We start from the raw sequence: 21578 nt of genomic DNA on the forward strand, positions 1-21578 counted from the left end.
TGGCCAGCAGGATGGAACAGGCCACACTCCTTTGTCAAGGACTTACTGGCCGGAGGCATTACCCTTGCTGTTTCCAAGAGGACAGCGACCCGAGTTGAGTCGGTCAAGGCACTGCTGAGGGTGCAACATGCCAGTAAGCAGATTGTGGCGACCCAGTACAAAAGCGTGGTGTGGTGGGCTGCAAAGTCCACATCCCCAAGGGGCAGGGCATTTGTCCTTCTGGAGGGGTGCCTGGCCAGCACCATTCACTGCTTCCCCATGCAAGCCCTCAACTTTGCCTTTAGGGATAAGTACAAGCAGGTCTTTCTGGGAGGCATGCAAAAGCACACACAGTTCTGGAGATATTTTGCAGGCAACCTGGCTTCCCGAGGGGCGGCTGGGGCCACCTCCCTGTGCTTCTTCTACCCCCTGGAATTCACCAGAACCCTCCTGGCAGCCAATGTTGGGAAATTGGGCACAGAGTGGGGGCTCAAAAGGCAGATTGCCTGGAGAAGATCAAGCCTGAGGGTGTCTGAGGCCTGTCCGAGGGCTTCAGCGTCTTGGTGCAGGGCATCCATATGTACTGGGCAACCTACCTCAGCGTGTATGATACAGCCAAGAGCATGCTCCCTGACCCCAAGAACACCCACCACATGATGAGCTGGATGATTGCCCAGGCCATGACAGTGGCCCACGTGGCCTCCTACCCACTCCTCACAGTGCAGGTGGATGGTGATGCAGTCCAGGTGCAAAGAAGCTGATATTACGTACACAAGTGCCCATGATTGTTGGCAGAAGCTCTCCTAAGATGAAGGGGCAAAGCCTTTTTCAAGGGTGCATGGTCCAACATCCTCAGAGGCATGGGGCCAAATCTGGTCCTCTATTATGAGCTGAAGAAAGTCACCTAAGTGCATATGTCTCCTCCATAGAAATGGCAACCCAGAAAATCATGTAGAATACTTAACTATTACACATTATGAACCTTCAAGAAATTCCAGTTGTCTTTGTCCTGGCCAGAGATTATATCTGTAGAGGGCTGAGGTAGGCTCTAGAAAAGGGGCTCATTGTGATCACATTCCCCATTGGCACCTGATTCCATGTATTGATTATTGGGGGTGGGAGAATCATGACTTCATTGTGAGCACACAGGCAAGGCAACTCCAGCTCCGACCTAGAGTCCAGATGCTTGTAGGACCTGAGTTGTTTTTAAGTATTTATTTAAATAAAAGGAATTGTATCTCCCATTTGTACTTAAGCACTTGCTCTTCTTTTGCACAGTATTTGTAATTATGTTCTGTGTTAGGCGTGCTGCTGCAAAACAATGAAAACAGGACACTGAGAGCCAGAAAAAGCCCCACAAGATATTATTAAATATTATGATTGTATATAGAGAATATTTAGTTTTATCCACATACTTATAATTTCTGTTGCTCTTCATTCTGTGCAGCTCCTACCACCTTCCATCAGGCATTGTTTATGCCTAGAAAAGAATACTTTTTAGAATTTTTTTTAATGAGCATCTGCTGATAGCAGATTCTGGTTTTGTGAATCTGAAAATGAGTTTATTTCATCTTAATTCTTAAAGGATATATTTCAGTGAATTATAAATTGACAGTTATTCTCTTTTAGCCTTTAAATATCATACTGTATTGTCTCCTGGTTCTCATTGTTTCTTTTGAGAGCCTAGCTTAATTTAATTTTTTTTTTTTTTTTTTTTTTGAGACGGAGTCTTGCTCTATCGCCCAGGCTGGAGTGCAGTGGCGCGATCTTGGCTCACTGCAAGCTCCGCCTCCCGGGTTCATGCCATTCTCCTGCCTCAGCCTCCCAAGTAGCTGGGACTACAGGCACCTGCCACTGCACCCGGCTAATTTTTTGTGTATTTTTAGTAGAAACGGGGTTTCACCGTGTTAGCCAGGACAGTCTCAATCTCCTGACCTCGCGATCCACCCGCCTCAGCCTCCCAAAGTGCTGGGATTACAGGCATGAGCCACCACTCCCGGCCTAATTGTTGTTTCTTTAAAAGTAACCTGGCCTTTTTTCTCCCTGACTGTTTTAAAGATATTTCCTATCTTTGGTTTGCAGTAATTTTTACTGAGATGTGCCCAACTTGTGGATTTCTTTGATTTTATCTTGCTTGGGATTCCTAGGACTTCTGAATGTCTTTAATCAGTTTTGGAAAATTCTCAGCCAGATAGTGCTTCTGTGCCATGCTCTCTTTTGTCTTCTTCTGGGGTTCCAATCACATGTGTGTTATATTTTCTCATACTCTGTGTTGCTTACCCTTTCTTCTGTATTTTCTATCTCTTTGACTTACTGTCTTTTGTTCTGATGGGTTTCTTCTAACTGCTCCCAGTTCTGTAATTGTCTCTTTAGTTGCACTTAATCTGCTGTTAAACTCATCTATTGAATTCTTAATTTTGATTATTTGTCACTTTTGGAATTTATATTTGATTTGATTATTTTATAAATCTAAGTGGGAAAAAACCCCTAAAAATAAAAAAGGAAAAAGTTACGTCATTGATACAATAATCTGGAGCTCCTGTTGATCTGTTTCTATTGTCTTTTGGTTCTCATTTATGTGTGATTTTTGTCTCCAAAAGTGTCTCCATTTATGTGTACTTGGTCATCTTTGCTTATGTGCTAGACATTGTATTTTAAAAATTATTTATGTAAATTTAATTAAGCAGCTAAGATGATGTTATCTTCCTACAGAAAAGATTTTCATTTGCTTTTGCTAGTAGATGCCTGGAGTCACTAACAATCAGGTGTCAAGATTTTTCTGGGTCACTTAGATGACCAAGCAATTGTTTTAATTCTAGTTTATCACTACTCCCCCAGAGAAGCTGTTTGGGGTCCCAACTAGAACATGGACTGTTTACCAGAGCTCCCATTGTTGGTGGGCCCTGGCTTCCAACTTTTGGCCTGAAAAGGCTTGTGTGTTTTTTTTGTTTGTTTGTTTGTTTGTTTTGTTTGTTTTAATTTTTATTTATTTATTTATTTATTTAGAGACAGAGTCGCCCTCTGTTGCCCAGGCTGGAGTGCAGTGGCACGATCTCGGCTCACTGCAACCTCCATCTCCCCGGTTCAAGTGATTCTCCTGCCTCAGCCTCCTGAGTAACTAGGATTACAGGGACCCACCACCATGCCCGGCTAATTTTTGTATTTTTAGTAGAGATGGGGTTTCACCATGTTGGCCATGCTGGTCTTGAACTCCTGACCTCAGGTGATCCGCCTGCCTCAGCCTCCCAAAATGCCAGGATTACAGGCATGAGCCACTGCACCCAGCCGGTTTTTTTGTTCTTAAATTAAAGAAGTTTTAGGTTCACAGCAAAATTGAACAGAAAGTAGAGTTCTCATATGCTGACTTCTCCCACACATTGACAAGCTTTTAAGTGCATTGTCCAGTGTGCAATTCCTCTCCTGGAATTTGCAATGCCTCCATGAGAAGTGTCCCTAAATACAAGGTTTATCTTCTAGATTCTTTGTCTTCTCCCAGATCTTGGCTTGATAATTCTTTATTACCTTGTTGGTTTGTGATGCCTTCAACCAGTTGTTTTTTAAAAATCAGTCTAGCTTTTCTAGTTGTTCTCAGTGGGAATGTTGGTCTGAACTATGTAGCCTGCTATTATTGAACACAGTTATTCCTTTTCTTATAAATTGTTGCAAGTAGATTGCATATCTGTAAAAGATAGCTGAACCAATTAAGGAAATGGTACAACTAAAAACCTTTTCTGTTAGCCATCATAGTTTTAAAATTATACTTTCAAATATGGAGATATATTATATAAATTAAACTTTTAATTTTAATGTATAATCTTTTATTCCAGCTCGTGATGCTGATGAGCGAGAGAAGTGGATCCATGCCTTAGAAGAAACGATTCTTCGACATACTCTTCAGCTTCAAGTAAGGATCTTTACATGGCTTCCAGATAGTTCATTAGTTGTTGCTTTCTTTTTTTGTCTGTTTTCTGTTTGTTTGTTTTTTAATAACTGTGATGTGATGTAATAGGAACTTATAATTTCTGAGTTGTTTATTTTTCCTTTACAGTGTTATAATATATAGTAAAGTTATACTCATTTATTTTCTCCTGCTTTCTGCAGGGTAAAATACTGATTTTGTCTAGAAACAAGACAGTGCAAGACAATGCTGAAAGTGAAATTCTATGTTAAAATATGCCAGATTCATTTTAAAAATTTAATATCTGTAGTCAGTTATCGATACAACCAAATTACATAATTATGCATGATAATAGGTAAGTACTGAGAAGTTCACCTCATTTTCTTGTTAAAGGATTTGGCTGTTACCATATGTCAGTTAGTACTCTTTCATATGGTAGTGGAAGAAAACTGAACCCAAACTGATTCATGAAGAAGAAAGTAAATCTGATTAGATGTGGTTTGAATTAGGTAATTCATGTCATGAGGACTCAGATCTCCCATCTCTATTTCTAGGTTCCACTTCTTTTGCATTGACTTCATTTTCGGATAGGTTCTCCCTTGGTGGTGATAAGGTGGTCGTAGCAATGTTAGCCTCACATTTTTGGAACTGAGTCCCTAGGAGGCTATTCTTTCTAGACCTTAATAGGAGTAACACAATTATTGCTGATCACCTTAGCTTTGGCCATGTGTCGAATCCTGACCAATCACAATTTCACAGTCATAGATTCTACCCTGGAGCTGCAAAGTTACTGGCCTCACTAGAAACACATTGCTGATAGGGTGGAAGGTGTGTTCATCCTACCCCACCCCACCCACACCAAAGTCAGAATAGGGAAAAACAGATTTTGGGTGACATGCAACTAATATCTGCCATACTACACTGAAGATACTTTTCTATGTTTATTCTCCAATGAAAGAGCTTATATTTGTGGCACATAGGGGATTTTGTTTTATTTTAATTTAGAAAATTTAATTGTAGAAAACATGTTTTATAACCCTTTCTGTCTACTTTGTTCTACATCAGGAATTGAGTTGTTTAGATAAGGTGGCATAAGGTATCTTAGGCTCTACAAAATAGTAAACCCCCCATCACTTGAAAGTGTTCAAGTAGAAGCTTAGAAAACATTGTTCAAGGATGTGGTTATTAAGGGACTTTAAGAAATGAATATGAAATTGAAGTAGGAAATCTTTAGCCACTCTACGAGTTATGCTTTTTAAAAGCAATTTGTAATTACTGTAGATTTCTTTTAAATTTAGGCAGTTTCATACATGACTATAGCATCATTTTAGCAAATTTGTGATCCTGTAAGAGGAGGGTAAGTGTTTTTTATTTGTTTGTTTTTTGTTTTCTTGAGACAGAGTCTCACTTTGTCCCCCAGAAAGTAAATCTAGTTAGATGTAGTTTGTCTCGGCTCACTGCAGCCTCCACCTCCTGGGTTCAAGCAATTCTCCTGCCTCAGCCACCACACCTGGCCTAAGAGGGGAGGATAAGTGTTTTAATGATCATATTAGACTGAATGTGGCAGATGAGATTTCCCCTCATGGTTGGTTAGACTGACATTCAACATTCAACAAGAGCCACCTGCCCTTGGAGGCATTTCTGCCATTATACCCCTACGTAAACCTTCTAGAGTGCTATTACTTACTTGCTTTCCTTCAAATAAGTTTTTTCATTTTTGGCCTCCACATTCTTGTGTGTGATGTCTTTTCTCTGTGAAATGTCTTCTACCCTTTTCTTCAAAGCCTAGTTTAGAACTGACCTCTTCGATGAAGACTGGCCTCTGCCGACTGGCCTTTCCTTCCCCAGTCCCCCAAGTTCAAAATGATCTCTTTCCTTTGAATACTATAGTATTTGCACAATTCACTAACTCCTTATCATATTCTTCTTGTTTATCTGTTGTCAGCTGATGTTGACATCATAAGTTCAGGTTCCTAACTAGATCCAATATTGGAATTTTTCAGCTTTTGCTAAGAAGAGAGCTTGTATGTTTTTGGGAATAATGGGGAGAAAAAGATAATTTTGAGAAGTCTTAGACTTCTAATAGCTTTAATATTTAAAAGTACATGTAATACAAGAGGTTTTTTTCCCTAAACTTCATGCATAGAGAAGATAGGACATTTAGAAATATAGAATTAATGTTCATTTGACTGGCAAAAGATTATCTTCTCAGAGGTGGCGAAGTGTGGTAAAGAACTTTGCTCTAGAGCCAGAATGTCTGTGTTTGTATCCCAGAGCCCACCACTCATATTTAACCATTAACATTCAACTTACTGTCTCTGAGTTTCAGTGGCCTCATCTATAAAATGGGGATAATAAGAGTACCTACTTCATAGAGTTGTTTTAGTGATTAAATAAACTAACGTAAACTTGCTAGAACTTGATAGACTAACATTAGATGAGAACTGGTGGAAATAATGCCTGACTGTAGTAAGAACTTGGTAAATGTTACTAACACAACTACTGTTCCTACCATTCCCTCTGCCAGTGCCTGGTATTCAGTAGCACTCAGTAAATGTTAGTTAAATGAAGAAATAATTGAAGGAATGAATGAACAAACGGTTGATGTAGAGATTGCCTGTTTATTGAATATTGTGAGATGTATAACATACTGTCTGTTAGGAACTGTGGGATGGGCACTCACAGAGCTGTCTTCCAAAGGGGTATAGGAGAGGAGACGCAATGATCTCAGCAACCTACCTTTAAAACATATCCTAATATCTACTGCCATGTTAGGTTCTCTTCTTTTGCTTTTTAAAAAAATTTTTTTTCACAAAAGTCTTATGTGTATTCCCCCCGCCCACTTCAGTTTAAAGATAAGGAAGCTCCTACTACATAGTAGTGCTTCCCAGTCTAATTCTTGACCTCATGGTATTTATATGTCCTTTTTTTTTTTTTTTTTTTTTGAGACAGGGTCTCACTCGTTGCAGTGGCACAATCACAGCTCACTGCAACCTCTGCCTCCCCTGCACAAGTGATCCTCCCACCTCAGCCTCCTGAGTAGCTGGGACTACAGTCATGCACCACCACGCCTGGCTAATTTTTGTATTTTTTTGTAGAGATGGGGTTTTGCCATGTTGGCCAGGCTGGTCTCGAACTCCTGGGCTCAAGCCATCTGCCCACCTTGGCCTCCGAGAGTGCTGAGATTATAGGCATAAGCCACCATGCCCAGCCATGTTTTCCTTTTTCATTGAACTTTATCTCTCCTTTAGCCATTAAACTCCACTGCATTGGTCTTGTCATTACTAAGAGCTAAACCACCTGTAAAATATTAAGTTAAAAAGTGTTTTCTTCGACAACAGTTTTCTTATCTTCATCTTCTTCTGTCACTTTACATCTGAACTTTTCTTCTCTCATTTTGGTCTGACCCCTACTTCTCCATTTTTCCTGGCCATTTAATACTTTCTTGTTTTGCCCATCCCATTTCCCAATGGAGACCTTCTGGTCTGCTACTTTATCTTTGCTTTTGTTAGAAGACATACAAATGGCAAGGGGGTATATGAAAAGGTGCCTAACATCATTGATCATCAGAGAAATGTAGACCAAAACTACAATGAGATATCATTTCATCCCAGTTAAAACGGTTTTTATTTTCCCCCCAAAGACAGGCAATAACAAAATGCTGGTGAGGATGTGGAGTAAAGGGAACCCTCATACTCTGTTGGTAGGAATGTAAATTAGTACAGCCACTGTGGAGAACAGTTTTGAAGGTTCCTCAAAAAACTAAAAATAGAGCTACCACATAATCCAGCAATCCCACTGCTAGGTATAGATCCAAAAGAAAGGCAGTCAATATATGGAAGAGATACCTGTACACCCAGGTTTATTGCAGCACTATTCACGATAGCCAAGATTTGGAAGCAACCTAGGTGTCCATCAACAGATGAATGGATAAATAAAACGTGGTACATAAACACAATGGAGTACTATTCAGCTGTGAAAAAGAATGAAATCCTGTCATTTGCAATCCTGTCTTGAATAGAACTGGAGGTCATTATGTTAAGTGAAGTAAGACAGGTACAAACTTCACATGTTCTCACTTATTTGTGGGAGCTAAAAATTAAAACAATCGAACTTCATAGAGCTAGAGAATAGAATTATGGTTACCAGAGACTGGAAGGGTAGTTGGGCATATAAGTGTGGGGGGAGTGGGGATGGTTAATGGGTACAAAAAAAATAGAACGAATAAGATCTACCTGATAACACAACAGGGTGACTATAGTTAACAATAATTATACATTTAAAAATAACTAGAAGAGTATAATTAGATTATAACACAAAAGATAAATGCTTGAGGTGACGGATATCTATCTACCCTGATGTGATTATTACTTATTTCATGCCTATATCAAAATATTTTATACTCCAAAAAATATATATCTGCTATGTACCCACAAAAATTTAAAAAAATATATATTGTTTCTGCTGTCACCTTTAAAATTTCTTGACTGGATAGTTCGTCTGTATACCATTCTGGTCTTCATTCCCCAGGGCCCCTATTGTCTGGTTTTTCTGCTTTTAGAACTGTTAGAGGTCACAAAAGCAAGATGGTTGTATCTATCACAATTTTTGTCTGACTTTAACTGGATATCTGTTACGATTTAATAGTCATCTTATTGACCTCTTGTTGGTTTCCAATTGAATCCTCACAGTGGACTTTTTTCATTGTATTCAGAAGCCTGTTCCCTTCTTCATAAATCAAGGCTTTCTTCTTCAACAGTTCGTAGTGACTTCACCTATACTTTATTTCTCTGCTTTGAATATTTCAAAGAAAAAATATTCTTGCTCTTTCCCAAGGTTAACACTACGTACATTCACTTGACCACATGATGTTTTCTTGGAGATTGTGACCTAATTCCATCACCCTTCAGCAGCCCCCACCATTTTCATGGATTCAGCTAAACCTTCTGTAAGATGACTCTTCCCCCCTCCCCCGCAATCTTTATATCTCTTTTGATATGTAGCTTTAGTCTTACTTTTTTTCCTTTTGGATTTTGCCAGTTAGATGTCTCCCTAGAATTCCATTTCAGCATGGCTAAGACTGAGCTTGTCTTCTCTTTCCTCCCCAAAGGAAATTGTGATTAGGATAGACTGAAGATGACAGAAGGAAACTAAGATCTTCTTCGTCCTTTCAACTCCTATGGAAGCTGAGTTCCAGTAGTCATTCTAAATTTGTTGTGTGTCAGCTTATGGTATCTTTTCATGTCTTTACATTCCGCCAAAGAGGGAGTTCCTTGAAGGGGAGACCAGAGGGCGTGCTGTGCTTCTTAATCCCCTCTTTCTTAACCAGTAAGAGGCATTCAGTAGATATCTGATGATACTGATTAATAGAGGGGAACTTTTCAGGTTGTGTTTTTTTTTTTAACCCTAGTAAGCTTTAGTACAAACTAAATGCTGAGAGATTATCAAGTAAGGGATTGGTCACCACAAGAAGACTCAGGATGTTACATCCTATAGTTTTATAGTATCCTATATTGTACAAAATAAAATGAGTTATAGCAGCTTATCTGGATGTCATACAGGTATAAAAATCAGTTTTATAAACTTGGGTAAATTGGGGCCCATTTTAGAAAAACTCTTGCAGGCTGCGAATGCCAATATATAAGTAAAGTATTATATCATAATATTATTTAATGTGGGCAAACATAAAGCCAGGTATAAATTTCTTAGGTTTAAAATCTAATAGAACTATATATCCAAAAGAAAATTTCAAGTTAAACATAATACAAAGCAATACAATCTAAATTAACATTAATTTAATGTGATGAATGTTATTGCCTTGCTAAAAGTGGGTCACTACTCATAACGTGCAAATGGTACTCACTGTTAGGATGTAGATTCGTTTAAATTATGGCATACATACACTACCATGTGGAACATGGTGATGTGTTCTCTGTTCTAACTACTGGGAAACCTTCCTTGGCATAGCACATGTCATGGGGTCACTTGGCTTTAACTTCACATAGATATACCATTTACTTGGTCAGTGTCACTTCTGTGACAAGTAGTATGTTGTGCCAATTTGATTATAAGTACAAATATGGGCAATGAAGTAACTTGGTTTCAAGGTTGTTACTAAGCTGAGTAACTGTGTGGCTATACTAATTTTTATAGGCTATTAGAAATGAAAACACAGGAGATTGTTGTAGAGACTTTAGATTCAAGTTTGAAGATGCTTACGCAGATGTTTAATTGAGTTGTATAGACCTTTATGTTTCTTTTCTTTTCTTTCTTTTTTTTTTTTTGAGACAGAGTCTCACTCTGTCACCCAAGCTGGAGTGCAATGGTGCGATCTCGGCTCACTGCAACCTCCACCTCCCGGGTTCGAGCAATTCTCCCGCCTCAGCCTCCCTAGTAGCTGGGATTATAGGTGTGCACCACCATGCCTGGCTAATTTTTTGTATTTTAGTAGAGACAGGGTTTCACCATGTTGTCAAGATGGTCTCAATCTCCTGACCTCATGATCCGCCCACCTCAGCCTCCCAAAGTGCTGGGATTACAGGCGTGAGCCACCGCCCCGGCTGACCTTTATGTTTCTTAACTTTATGCTATACATGAGTTGATATGTCAAAAATTTAAATGGTTTCTATGATTATTCTTTGGGCTAAAAAACTGGGCGTTAATTGTCCTCATATGTATTGTTTTTGTAGCTACTTCATGTAGATTTTATTTTTGGTGGTTATCAAAGTGGAATTTTATTTATTTATTTATTTGTTTGTTTGTTTGTTTGTTTTGAGACAGAGTCTCATTCTGTTGCCCAGACTAGAGTACAGTGGTGCAATCTCAGCTCACTGCAGCCTCAACCTCCCAGGCTCAAGCAGTCCTCTTGCCTCAGCCTTCTAAGTAGCTGGGACTACAGGCATGCACCACCACACCCGGCTAGTTTTTTGTATTTTCAGTAGAGATGGGGTTTTACCCTATTGGCCAGGCTGGTCTTGAACTCCTGGCCTCAAGTGATCCACCTCCCTCAGCCTCCCAAAGTATTGGGATTACAGGCATGAGCTACCACACCTGGCTGAAATTGGAATTTCATTGGTACTGCCTGTAATTTTATGTTTTTTTTTTTAAATTTTTATTTATTTATTTATTTTTTGCCGTCACTAGCTTTTATCTAAAGCGCCTAGAGAGAAAGGCCATGATACCTTGTATACAAGGGTATAAGAGTATACAAGGGAACAGGGAGGGCTGAAGGGAACAGGGTGGTCTGGAATAAGCCTCATTAGAAATACTATTGAGTCTGTGGGTAAAACATTATTATACGAAAAGGAGATGTGGTTTTAGGGTGGTGCAATTATTTTTGCACCAGCCTAATAGAATTACAAGTCATTATCAATGGAGACATTGTGAAACCTTTTTTTTTTTTCCAAAAGAACTATCAAGTATGATAATTACATGTCTGCCCAACTTTCGTTATAGACTAACATAACTTAATTGTATTTAAGGTACAATTTAGGAGAGTTGCTGAAAAATTAATCTTTAGTATTGAGATGCCTTGATTCTACCCTCAGTAGCTATAATGGCTTTTGTGTCTGAGTAGACTAATAAAAATCTTTTGAGCATTTTTCTTTACTGTTAAACTACTTCACTGAAGATTAGCTTTTTGAGCATCCATTTTAATTTCGCAATATGTAAGGATCTGTTTATCACAACTGTATTGTTTTTCCCTGGCCTCGTTAGATAATATTTTCATATCATGTAGAAAAATGGGTATATTTTTTCTCCCTTGAAGTCCTCTATTTCCCAAAGGAAGTGGTTGCAATATAGATGTGTCACCTCTTCCACAGCAGATGTGTCACCTCTTCCACAGGTAAAGTAAAATGGAGAAGTAGCCAGTAAAATAGTACATGCTCAATGTGGAACATTTAGAGCATACAGGAAAGTTATTTATTTGGTAAATATTTTTTAAGCACTTACTGTGTTTCATGCATTATACTAGTTGTAGAGGATATAATTGAATACAACTACACGTAGCCCTTGACTTTATGGAACTAGTCTAGTATAAAGATTTAAGATTGCCTGGCATGGTGACTCACGCCAGTAATCCCAGCACTTTGGGAGACCAAGGCAGGATTGCTTGAGGCCAGAAGTTTAAGATCAGCTTGGTCAACATAATGAGACCCCATCTCTCAGAAAGAAAGAAAGGAAAGAAAGAAAGAAAGGAAGAAAGGAAGGAAAGGAAGGGAGGGAGGGAGGGAGGGAAAGAAAGGAAAGAAAGGAAGGATGGATTTAGTTAGACAATACAAAGCAGTTTCACTCATCTTGTGGCAAGGAGTTATGTATTTCTAATCAAATTTGGCAGCTCAAGCATTTTCAATAAAATCTACATGTTTTTTTCAGAATAAAGTGACCAACGCAGAATGTTACTTGTAAAAATCAGAGCAATAGTTGCTACCTAAAATAATTTTGAAAATTAAGTGGTACTGAAAGGCTCATATAGCAAAAATATGGCCTCCTGTCATTGTACTTTCCTGCTCCCCAGACTCGCCATTTTCAACATTTTTTTAGTAGTTTATTTTGCCATTTCATAGCATAGTACCTGACATTTTATTCAACAGACATTTATTAAGTACCTAATACATGCCATTCCTTGTTTGAAGGGATGCTAAGCATACAGTGGTGAGCAAGGCATTGTGGGGGTGTATAGAGGGTTTTCATTCCTAACCTGGAACCAAATGTTTCTTTCTGTTGGATAACGTATTAAAAATTGCAAACAGTTTACAAACTTTTGGAACAATGGTGGCCTTGATCATAAAGTAGGAACTGCTTCTACCGTATGTATGCTAGGTGGTGTATTTGTGACATCTGGCTAATGTTTCTACATGGAAATTGGCTGACTTTAGTTTTGAGACTTCTGGGAACCAGTCAGGCAAAATAGTGAAACTGTATATCCTGTTTCCAAGAGTTGTCTTTCAAGGTTATCTGCTTCATTCATTTGGTCTGACTTGCTAGGCAAATGCCTAGGGTAAATATGATTTGATTAACTAACAACAACAGCAACAACAGTTTTATTCTTTTAGAGCAGTTTTAGGTTCACAGCAAAATTGAGCAGAATGTACAGAGATTTTCCCTATACCCTCCCCTACTATCAACATCCCCCACCAGAGTGGTTTGTTACAATTAATGAACCTACATTAACACATCATTATCACTCAAGGTCCATAGTTTACATTAGAGTCCACTCTTGGTGTTGTGTATGGGTTTGGACGATTTTACAATGACATTTGTCCACCATTATAGTGCCATACATAGTAATTTTGCTATCCTAGAAATCCACTGTGCTCCCCCTGTTCCTCCTTCCCTCCTGCCTCATCCCTGACAACCACTGAACTTTTTAATGTCTCCATAGTTTTGCCTTTTCCAGAATGTCATATCATTGGAATCACACAGTATGCAGCCTTTTCAAATGGGCTTCTTTCCCTTAGTAATAGGCATTTAAATTTCTTCCTCATCTTTTCATGACTTGATGGCTCATTTCTTTCCCTCCCTCCCTCCTTTCTTCCTTCCCTTCCTTCCTTCCTCTTCTTTCCTCTTTCTTCTTTCTTCCTTTTTTAAGAGACAAGGTATCTCACTCTATTGCCCAGGCTGGAGTGCAGTGGCACAATCATAGCTCATTGCAGCCTCAAACTCCTGGGCTCAAGTGATCCTCCTGCCTTAGCCTCTTGCGTCGCTGGGATCACAGGCTCCAGATATTTTAGTGCTGAATAATATTTCATTATCTGGATGTACCACCTATCCATTCACCTACTGAAGAATATCTTGGTGGCTTCTAAATTTTGGCAACTATGAGTGAAGTTGCTATAAACATTGTATACAAGTTTTTATGTGGATGTATGTTGTCAACTCCCTTGGGCAAATAGCAAGGAGTGCCATTGTTGGATCATGTGGTAAACATGTCTTTAGTTTTGTACAGAATTCTAGGTTGGTATTTTTTTCTCTGTCAGTCCTTTATTTTATTTGGAGACAGCCTTGCTGTGTCACTAAGGCTGGAGTACAGTGGCGCCAGCCATCTGGGCTCACTGAAACCTCCGCCTCCCAGGTTCGAGCGATTGTTCCTCGGCCTCCTGAGTAGCTGGTATTACAGGAGTGCGCCACCACACCTGCTAATTTTTGTATTTTTAGTAGAGACAGGGTTTTGCCATGTTGCCCAGGCTGGTCTCAAACTCCTGACCTCAAGTGGTTCACCCACCTCAACCTCCCCAAATCCTGGGATTACAGGCCTGAGCTACCGTGCCTGGCCTCTCAGTACTTTAAATAATCATTTCATTCCACTTTTCTTTCTTTTTTTCTTTTCTTTTTCAGATGGAGTCTCACTCTGTCACCCGGACTGGAGTGCAGTGGCGCAATCTCAGCTCACTGCAACCTCCGCCTCCTGGGTTCAAGCGATTCTCCTGCCTCAGCCTCCCAAATAGCTGAGATTACAGGTGCCCGCCACCATGCCCAGCTAATTTTTTGTATTTGTAGTAGAGACAGAGTTCCACCATGTTGGCCAGGCTGGTCTCGAACTCCTGACCTTGTGATTCGCCTACCTCAGCCTCCCAAATTGCTGGGATTACAGGCATGAGCTACCATGCCTCTTCTTGCTTACATAATTTCTGAGGAGATGTCAGATGTAATTTTTATTTTTGTTTCTCTATAGGCAAGTTGAGTTGTTTTCCCCCTCTAGCTTCTCTCAGGATTTTTTTCTTTATCTTTGATTTTCAGTAGTTTGAAAATTATTTGCCTAGGTGTCGGAGTTTTTGTTTGTTTGTTTTTGTTTTCTCAGGTGTGATTCCAGAAAGGATGTAAAGAGGAGCTTTACAATCTCTTCTCTGGGGTTTGTGGAGACTTCCTTAACCCTTCTGTGTTACCCCTTAAAGCACTGCGTCAACCTTGAAAGGGCACAGGAAAGGGTGTCTATGCCATTTTTATGCCATTTATCCTGCTTGGTGTTTTCTGAGCTTTCTTCATCTGTGGTTTGATGTCTCACATTAATTTGTAGAAATTCTGTCATTGTTTCAAATTTTTCTTCACTTCTTTTCTGTTTCTTCTTCTGGTGTTCCCATTATGCTTTTGTAGTTCTCCTACAGTTATTGGATATTTTGTTCCAGGCTTTTTTTCCCTTTGCTTCTCAGTTTTGTAGGTGTCTGTTGAGATACTCTCAAGCACAGATATTCTTTCCTCAGCTTTGTCTAGTTTACTAATAAGCCCATTAAAGGCATTCTTCATTTCCGTTACAGTCTTTTTGATCAGTAGCATTTTTTTTCATTCTTTCTTAAAATTTCTGTCTTTCTGCTTACATTGCCCATCTGTTCTTGCATAGTTTCTACTTTGTCCATTAGAGTTCTTAGGATATTTATCATAACTATTTCAAATTTCTGGTTTAACAATTCCAACATCCCTGCAACATCCAAGTCTAGTTTCGATGCTTGCTCTGTCTCTTCCAGCTCCGTTTTTTCCTATTTCATATGTCTTATAATTTTTTCTTGATAGCCAGACATGATGCATTAGGTAACAGGAACTTTTGTGAGTGGACCTTTAGTAATGTGGTGGTAAGGTGTGCATAGAGGGGAAACATTTTCAGTCTGTTAGTGAACTTTTGTCAGCTTCACATGTGCTTCTCAAGTTCATCCTGTAAGTGGGACAGTAGGGCTAGAGAGGACTGAAGTTGGGAATACATAGTAAATACCTTCTCCTACAAAGAAGCCTAGAGGGGACGCATTAGGGGATTTTTTTCCCCCAGTATTCACTGTGATGACCCTTATTGAGCTCCTGGAGGTAAAACTCACAAAACTGTGGTTCTCCTCCCTGCCCATATTACTACGTGTCCCTGGAGTTTATATCTTTCAGACTTGTCTGCACTGAGCTTCCACCAGTTTGTCAAATACAGATCAGGTTTCCCTACCACCCGTGCAGTTGAAAACCCACATACAACTTTTTACTCCCCCAGAGCTTAACTACTCACAGCCTGCTATTGACTGGAAGCCTTGCCAATAACATAAACAGTTGATTAACACATATTTTATACGTTTTCTGTATTGTATATTATATTCTTACAATAAAGTAAGAGAAAGATGTTATTAAGAAAATCATAAGGAAGATAAAACATATTTACTGTTCATCAAGTGGTTCCCGTGGGTGCTGGTTCCCATGGAGATTGCCCCTTGTGAGTTTTTACTCAGGGAAGTTGTGATTCTCTAAATTTGCCTGTTGGTCTCCTAATTTGGGAGGTATCAGTTTTCCCTGTGACCTCACTTCTCTTACAGATTTAAGAGGAGTTGTTGGTTTTTCAGTTTGTTCAGTGTTTTACATGTTGTTAGAACACAGTGGTACTTCCAAGCTTCTTAACATGCCATATCAGAAATCTGAAGTCTCACCTGATTTGGCTTTTTATATTTTTTCTTCTTTTTTTCTTACATTGCTACCAAAAGCAGTTTTCATCTATGTCTGGGATTACATTAGAGCAGAATGTGATTTCTAGGTAAACATTATTGGGCTCCCTAGCAGAAATAATATTTTTGAAAGTAGTATATGAATTCTGTATAATTAAAATTTTCTTTTCATCTTAATAGGTATAGGTAATAGGCATGGCCTATATTTTTGCTCAACAGACTAAAATAGTAATTTAATCACCTAATAGCCTTAGTTATATAGTTGAAAAATGAGTTGAAAATCTGATTCATGGGTTGGAAATCACCTGTCACATATGAGTTTCAGGCATTGGTCACTTTGTTTTGAAACAGCTTTGGGGTTTTTTCCTTTTTCAACTCATAATAGGCTTTAACAGCTTTTAGTTTGTTTCTGTTTTTTAACAACATGAGTTGTCAAATTTGATTATAGCTTCTTGGTACAAGATGGATAAATTTGCTTTGTGTTGTGTAATTTTTATTTTAAATGCTACATCTTTTATGAACACTAACTTTATACTAAGATTAGGAAAATGAGAACTGCATGTCTGCAACAAATAGCTATCTGTAGTATTAAATTGTGAAAATGTAGACTTTGGATTGGAGCTGGGATCTCTTAATATGTAACTGTAACATAGAGAAAATAAGTATTTTGTCCCTTGTAGGGTCAAACAGTACAGTACACAGGCAGAATTAGAGATGTAGGGCTTTTTTTTTTTTTTTCTTTTTTTTCCCCTGGCTTAGAGAACCGTTTGATCAGCTAATACGGAATTAAGTCCCTAGGGCTGCCCAGGCACAACATTAACTGCTAGAAAAGCAGCTATTAAAGGAAAATTTAAAAGAGTATTAGTGAAGGTTAAATACTGACCATGGACATCTGGCAAAATTGATGTTTTTTTTTTTCCCCCTCCACCATTGTTTATAGTTTATTGTTATTTATCAGAGAATTAATGTCTATTTTCAGAATCTGTTACCATAAGAAATCCATTTGAGGACTTAGTATATGCCAGGAGTTCTACTAAATAATGATGATATAGTGCTGAACAGAATTAGATAGGATCCTCACTCCGTTAAGCTTACAGTCTAGTGGTATAGATCAACATTAAAGAATAACACAAATAGAAAGCAGAGCAGTGGTTCATGGGATTGACATGAGAAGCATGAGGCAAGCTCCCAGGTGATGGAAAATACTTTATTTCTTAATTGTGGTGGAAACAAGTGTGCATATGTTTATGAAAACATGTTGTACATTTAAAATGGATACATTTTATCACATGTAAATTATGACTCAATAAAGTTAATTAAAAAGAATAACTCAGGTAAGGTGGTGTGTGCGCTTGTAGTCCAGCTATTCCTGAGGCAGGAAGATCACTTGAGCCCAGGAGTTTGAGTTCAGCATGGGCAACATAAGACCTGTGAGACCTTGTCTCTAAAAAAATTTAAATAAATAACTAAGATAAATGTAAAATTACAGCTGTAGTAAGTTCCACAAAGGAGAGTTACATGGGCTATGACGATGTATGATAGCCAGGACTGACATTGGCAGGGAGGAAATGATGATGAGCAGAAGTAAGTAAGTGAAGTGTGGGGATTGATGTCAAGGGGACAGTATAAAAGAAGTAACAGCATGTGACAAGGCCCTAAAATTGGAAAGTTCTTGGCAAATTAAAGGAGTTTGAAAAAGGCCATTGTGTGCAAAGCAGAAAATAGGTACTACAGGGTAAAAGATGGAGCTAAGAGGTAGGTAAGGCTAAACCTTGTCAGCCATTGTTAAATATTGAATTGTATCCTAAGCACAACTCAGTGGAAAGCAGTTAAAGTTCTTTCATTGGGGGAGGCAATGAAGGGGTAATAAAATTGGTTATAGAAATACTGCTCTGGCCATAGTGTTGAGAATGAATTGGAGTAGCCAGAATAGATTCAAGAAGACTTTAGTAAGATTATTCCAACAGGCCAGGATAGGGTGGTGGCAATGGAGAGAGATGGACAGAATGGAGTGTATTTAGGAGGTAAAAATGACAGAACTTGGTGATGCACTGAATGTGGAATGGGGGAGGTGTCTAGGAGGGCTGCTAGGTTTATGGTTTGCATATTAGGGTGGATGATAGTGGTTTCATTTACTGAGACAGGGAGCCCTGGCAGAGGACCCAGCTTTTAGAGTGGGTAGGGGGAAGGGGAGAGTGCCTCTGGTATTGGGCATTTTGAAGTGATTTACATAAAACAAACTGAAGGTATCTTTAACACTGAGTCCAGCAGGTTAGCATATTTATTCAGCAAGCATTGCGCCTTTTTTTGGTTTGTTTTTGGGGTCTTCAACTCCTGGCCTCGGATCCCCCCGCCTTCCCCCACCCCTCCCAGCCTCCGCCTCCCAAAGGGCTGGGATTACAGGAGTGAGCCACGGCGCCTGGCCAGCATCGCTGTTTGTGCCGTGTGCCCTGTGCTAGGTCTTGCAGTGGGTACCAGTAGAGCCATAAAAGTACAAAAGATAATTGGACGTTTAGTAGGTATAAGAAAAACCAGCAAGAGCGGAAAAGGAGCTGGTCCTCCAGATCAATAAGTTAATCACTTATGTCTGTGAGTCCCTGCATTTTGGGGGATTCTCTGTGGAGGTCCTCTAAGTCCAAACTTTTGATATAATTTGCAGTTTGCGCCATTTGGATTCCTGAAGCATCTTTACAAGCCACCTACATTCCTTATGGAGCTGTGGCACAACAGAAAGCCCACGATGTCTCACCGGATTAATAAAAACACAGGCGCTCACACTTTTGTTTACTGATACAGTATCTCCTCCCCCCGCTCACTCCCTCAACACCCACGCGACACAACTTTCCGGAAGTAAGCAAAATCCGTTATCAAAATGAAACTCCGGGGCCCAGGCTCCACAGCTGCCATAAACTAGATGGCACGTTACAAGCCGGTGGGTGTAGGTGAGGCACGCTGGCGCCCGCGAGCCCTTCTCCAGTCGCCACCCAGTGGGAATCCGCAGGGCTGGAGCCCCGAAGCTAAGCTGAGCTTCCCAGAGCGCAACCTCCCTTTCGCCCAGCAGCGCCGGCGCCGCATAAGCCGCGTGTCCCCAGGCGCACTCCCCCAAGGTGAGCCCCCGCCCCCCGCGGAGGCGGCTGGGTCTCGGGTCTGGGCGGGGCCCTCCGTACGCCCTCTCGCCGTTGCGCACCCCTCCTGCGAGCTGCCGGCGCCGTCGGCCTCTCCACCCAAAACTGGCCCAACCGCCAATCGTCGGCCTCTCACCTCCTACAGCAGGTGACCCATGGCCAATCGCCAGGGGTCTCTTTGCCAGGAGCCGCCAAGGCCAGCCAATCGGGGCGGCCTCTCCGCGGGGGAGGGGACCGGGAAGGGGTAGGGGGGTGAAGGGGGTGTCCCGGGGGACGTGCTGAACCTCAGTCAGGACCGCCTGCGCCGCAGTCCGGGAATCCGGCCGAGGGGGGCAAGAAAAAGGGGTGCCCGGGAGCAGTCCCCGGCTCCCTCCCCTGGAGGCACAGAGGGCGGGGGCCTTGGCGAATGGCTTTCTTGCTGGCCACTTGCGGAGTGAGTAGACCCCGAGGGTCTGGGAGAGGGGCCGGCCCCTACCCCTGAGTCCCCGGGGTCCCGGCCGCCTGCCCCGGGCCAGGCCGGGGCGCGAAGGTCGTGCTCACCCAGCCTCCTCCCCGCTGCCCCCTGGGGTGAGTAGGACGACGTGGCTGCCCGGGCCCCTCTTCCTGGGGAGCTCTCCTCACTTCCTCAGCCTAGATGGAGTGGAGGCTGAGGCCAGGGCCTCCACTTCCACCAAGAGAGCATTCGCCCCCAAATCAGACTTTGGAGGAGGTCTCTTTTTTTCTATTCATTTTTGTGGAACTCTGTTTTCCTTTTGAAAGCTGTCTCAGAATATGTTTTTAAGCAGAAAAGTTAAGCTTTCTCTCATGTGAAAGCTTAATTTTGACCAGTTGCCCGTTAATAGAATCTCCAGTTGCAGGCCAAGTGTTTTTTTGGTGGTGGTTTATTTTTGGCACTGTGTTCGTGCCTGGCCCTGTATTTTTTGTGTATAAAGTAATTACGGATACTATTGTTTTTGAGTATGTGTGTCGGGAAGGAGATGATTTTATGCTTTTTGGGTAGCTTGTGCAAAAATGCTGAAAACTTTCGTTTAGTTTTATGGGGTTCTCGGCCCAGCCGAGTTATGGAAAGTTTAGTGTAATTAATGGACTAGGAAGCATAGTTGAATAATGCACTTTTTGCTGACCATTCATACAGTATTATAAGTATTTGTTGTGAAAGGTTGAGAGATGTATTGAACAAGAAAACTAGCTTTTGCTAATTTGAAGTAATACTTTGTTTTGCTTTTTGATTAAACTGTTTACTTTTAGCTGTATTAAGGAAGATAAAAAAATCAAGTAATTCCTAGTTTCTCAATGGAGAAGCTGGAAGCATCTTAGAATAGTAGTTGCAGGTTTAAGAAGTTTTCACAGTGAACGTTAAAACTGGAAATTCTCACGCAGTTATGTATGAATAATCTATCTTGAACACTGCCTGTATTGAACTAAGCAGGTGATGAAGCCCTTTAATGAATACTGTTAGCATCTGTCATTTATTTTTACTTTAAGTGTTGTATTGTTTTACTTTTTTTTTTTTTTTTTTTTAATGTGCAGCCCGACAAGAGACAACCTAAATAAAAATACCGTATTACCTTTCCTAGTTCAGGGAAGGTATATGATTAAAAATCAGATTTGGGCCAGGCGTCGTGGCTCAGACCTGCAATCCCAGCACTTTCGGAGGCTGAGGCAGGAGAATTGCTTGAGCCCAGGAGCTGGAGACCAGCCTGGGCAACAAAGCCAGAACCCTCCCCCCGCCCCTGCCCCAATAAAAATTTTAAAATGAGTTGAGCATGGTGGTGTGCACCTGTGGTCCCAGCTGCTTGGGAAGCTGAGGTGGGAGGATCCCTTGAGCCCAGGAGTTTGAGGTTGCGGTGAGCTATGATGGCACCGCTGCACTCTAGCCTGGATGACAGAGAGCTACAGTGTGTCTCAAAAAAAAAAAAAAAAAAAAAAAAAAAAAAATGGCGGGCGCAGTGGCTCATGCCTGCCTGTAATCCCAGCACTTTGGGAGGCCGAGGCGGGCGGATCACTTAAGGTCAGGGGTTCGAGACCAGCCTGGCCAAACATGGTGAAACCCCGTCTCTACTAAAAACACAAAAATTAGCCGGGCGTGGTGGCAGGCGCCTGTAGCCCCAGCTACTCAGGAGGCTCAGGCAAGAGAATCGCTTAAACCCGGGAGGTGGAGCTTGCAGT

At 40.8% G+C, this 21578-nt stretch overlaps 1 protein-coding gene and 1 non-coding gene across 21 annotated transcripts in view; one reads left to right on the plus strand and one right to left on the minus strand.

Moving 5' to 3' along the window:
* OSBPL9 (oxysterol binding protein like 9) overlaps window positions 1-21578 on the plus strand; it is a 166666-nt gene that overhangs the window by 87142 nt on the left and 57946 nt on the right. For 11 of the 20 annotated variants that reach the window (XM_031668562.1, XM_031668563.1, XM_031668557.1 and 8 more), the window contains one exon: window positions 3807-3883. In XM_031668562.1, coding sequence (XP_031524422.1) covers window positions 3807-3883 — 77 coding nt within the window. Of the gene's footprint in view, window positions 1-3806; window positions 3884-19454; window positions 19558-19645; window positions 19977-21578 lie in introns of those variants that run through there. The other 9 variants (XM_031668591.1, XM_031668619.1, XM_031668623.1 and 6 more) reach the window with 8 other exon arrangements.
* Window positions 14677-14797, minus strand: LOC116272377. Its single transcript, XR_004181084.1, has one exon. It is a non-coding gene; the product is annotated as a small nucleolar RNA SNORA26 (small nucleolar RNA).

Source organism: Papio anubis, chromosome 1 (genome assembly GCF_008728515.1).
Source record: "Papio anubis isolate 15944 chromosome 1, Panubis1.0, whole genome shotgun sequence".
Lineage (NCBI taxonomy): Eukaryota > Metazoa > Chordata > Mammalia > Primates > Cercopithecidae > Papio > Papio anubis.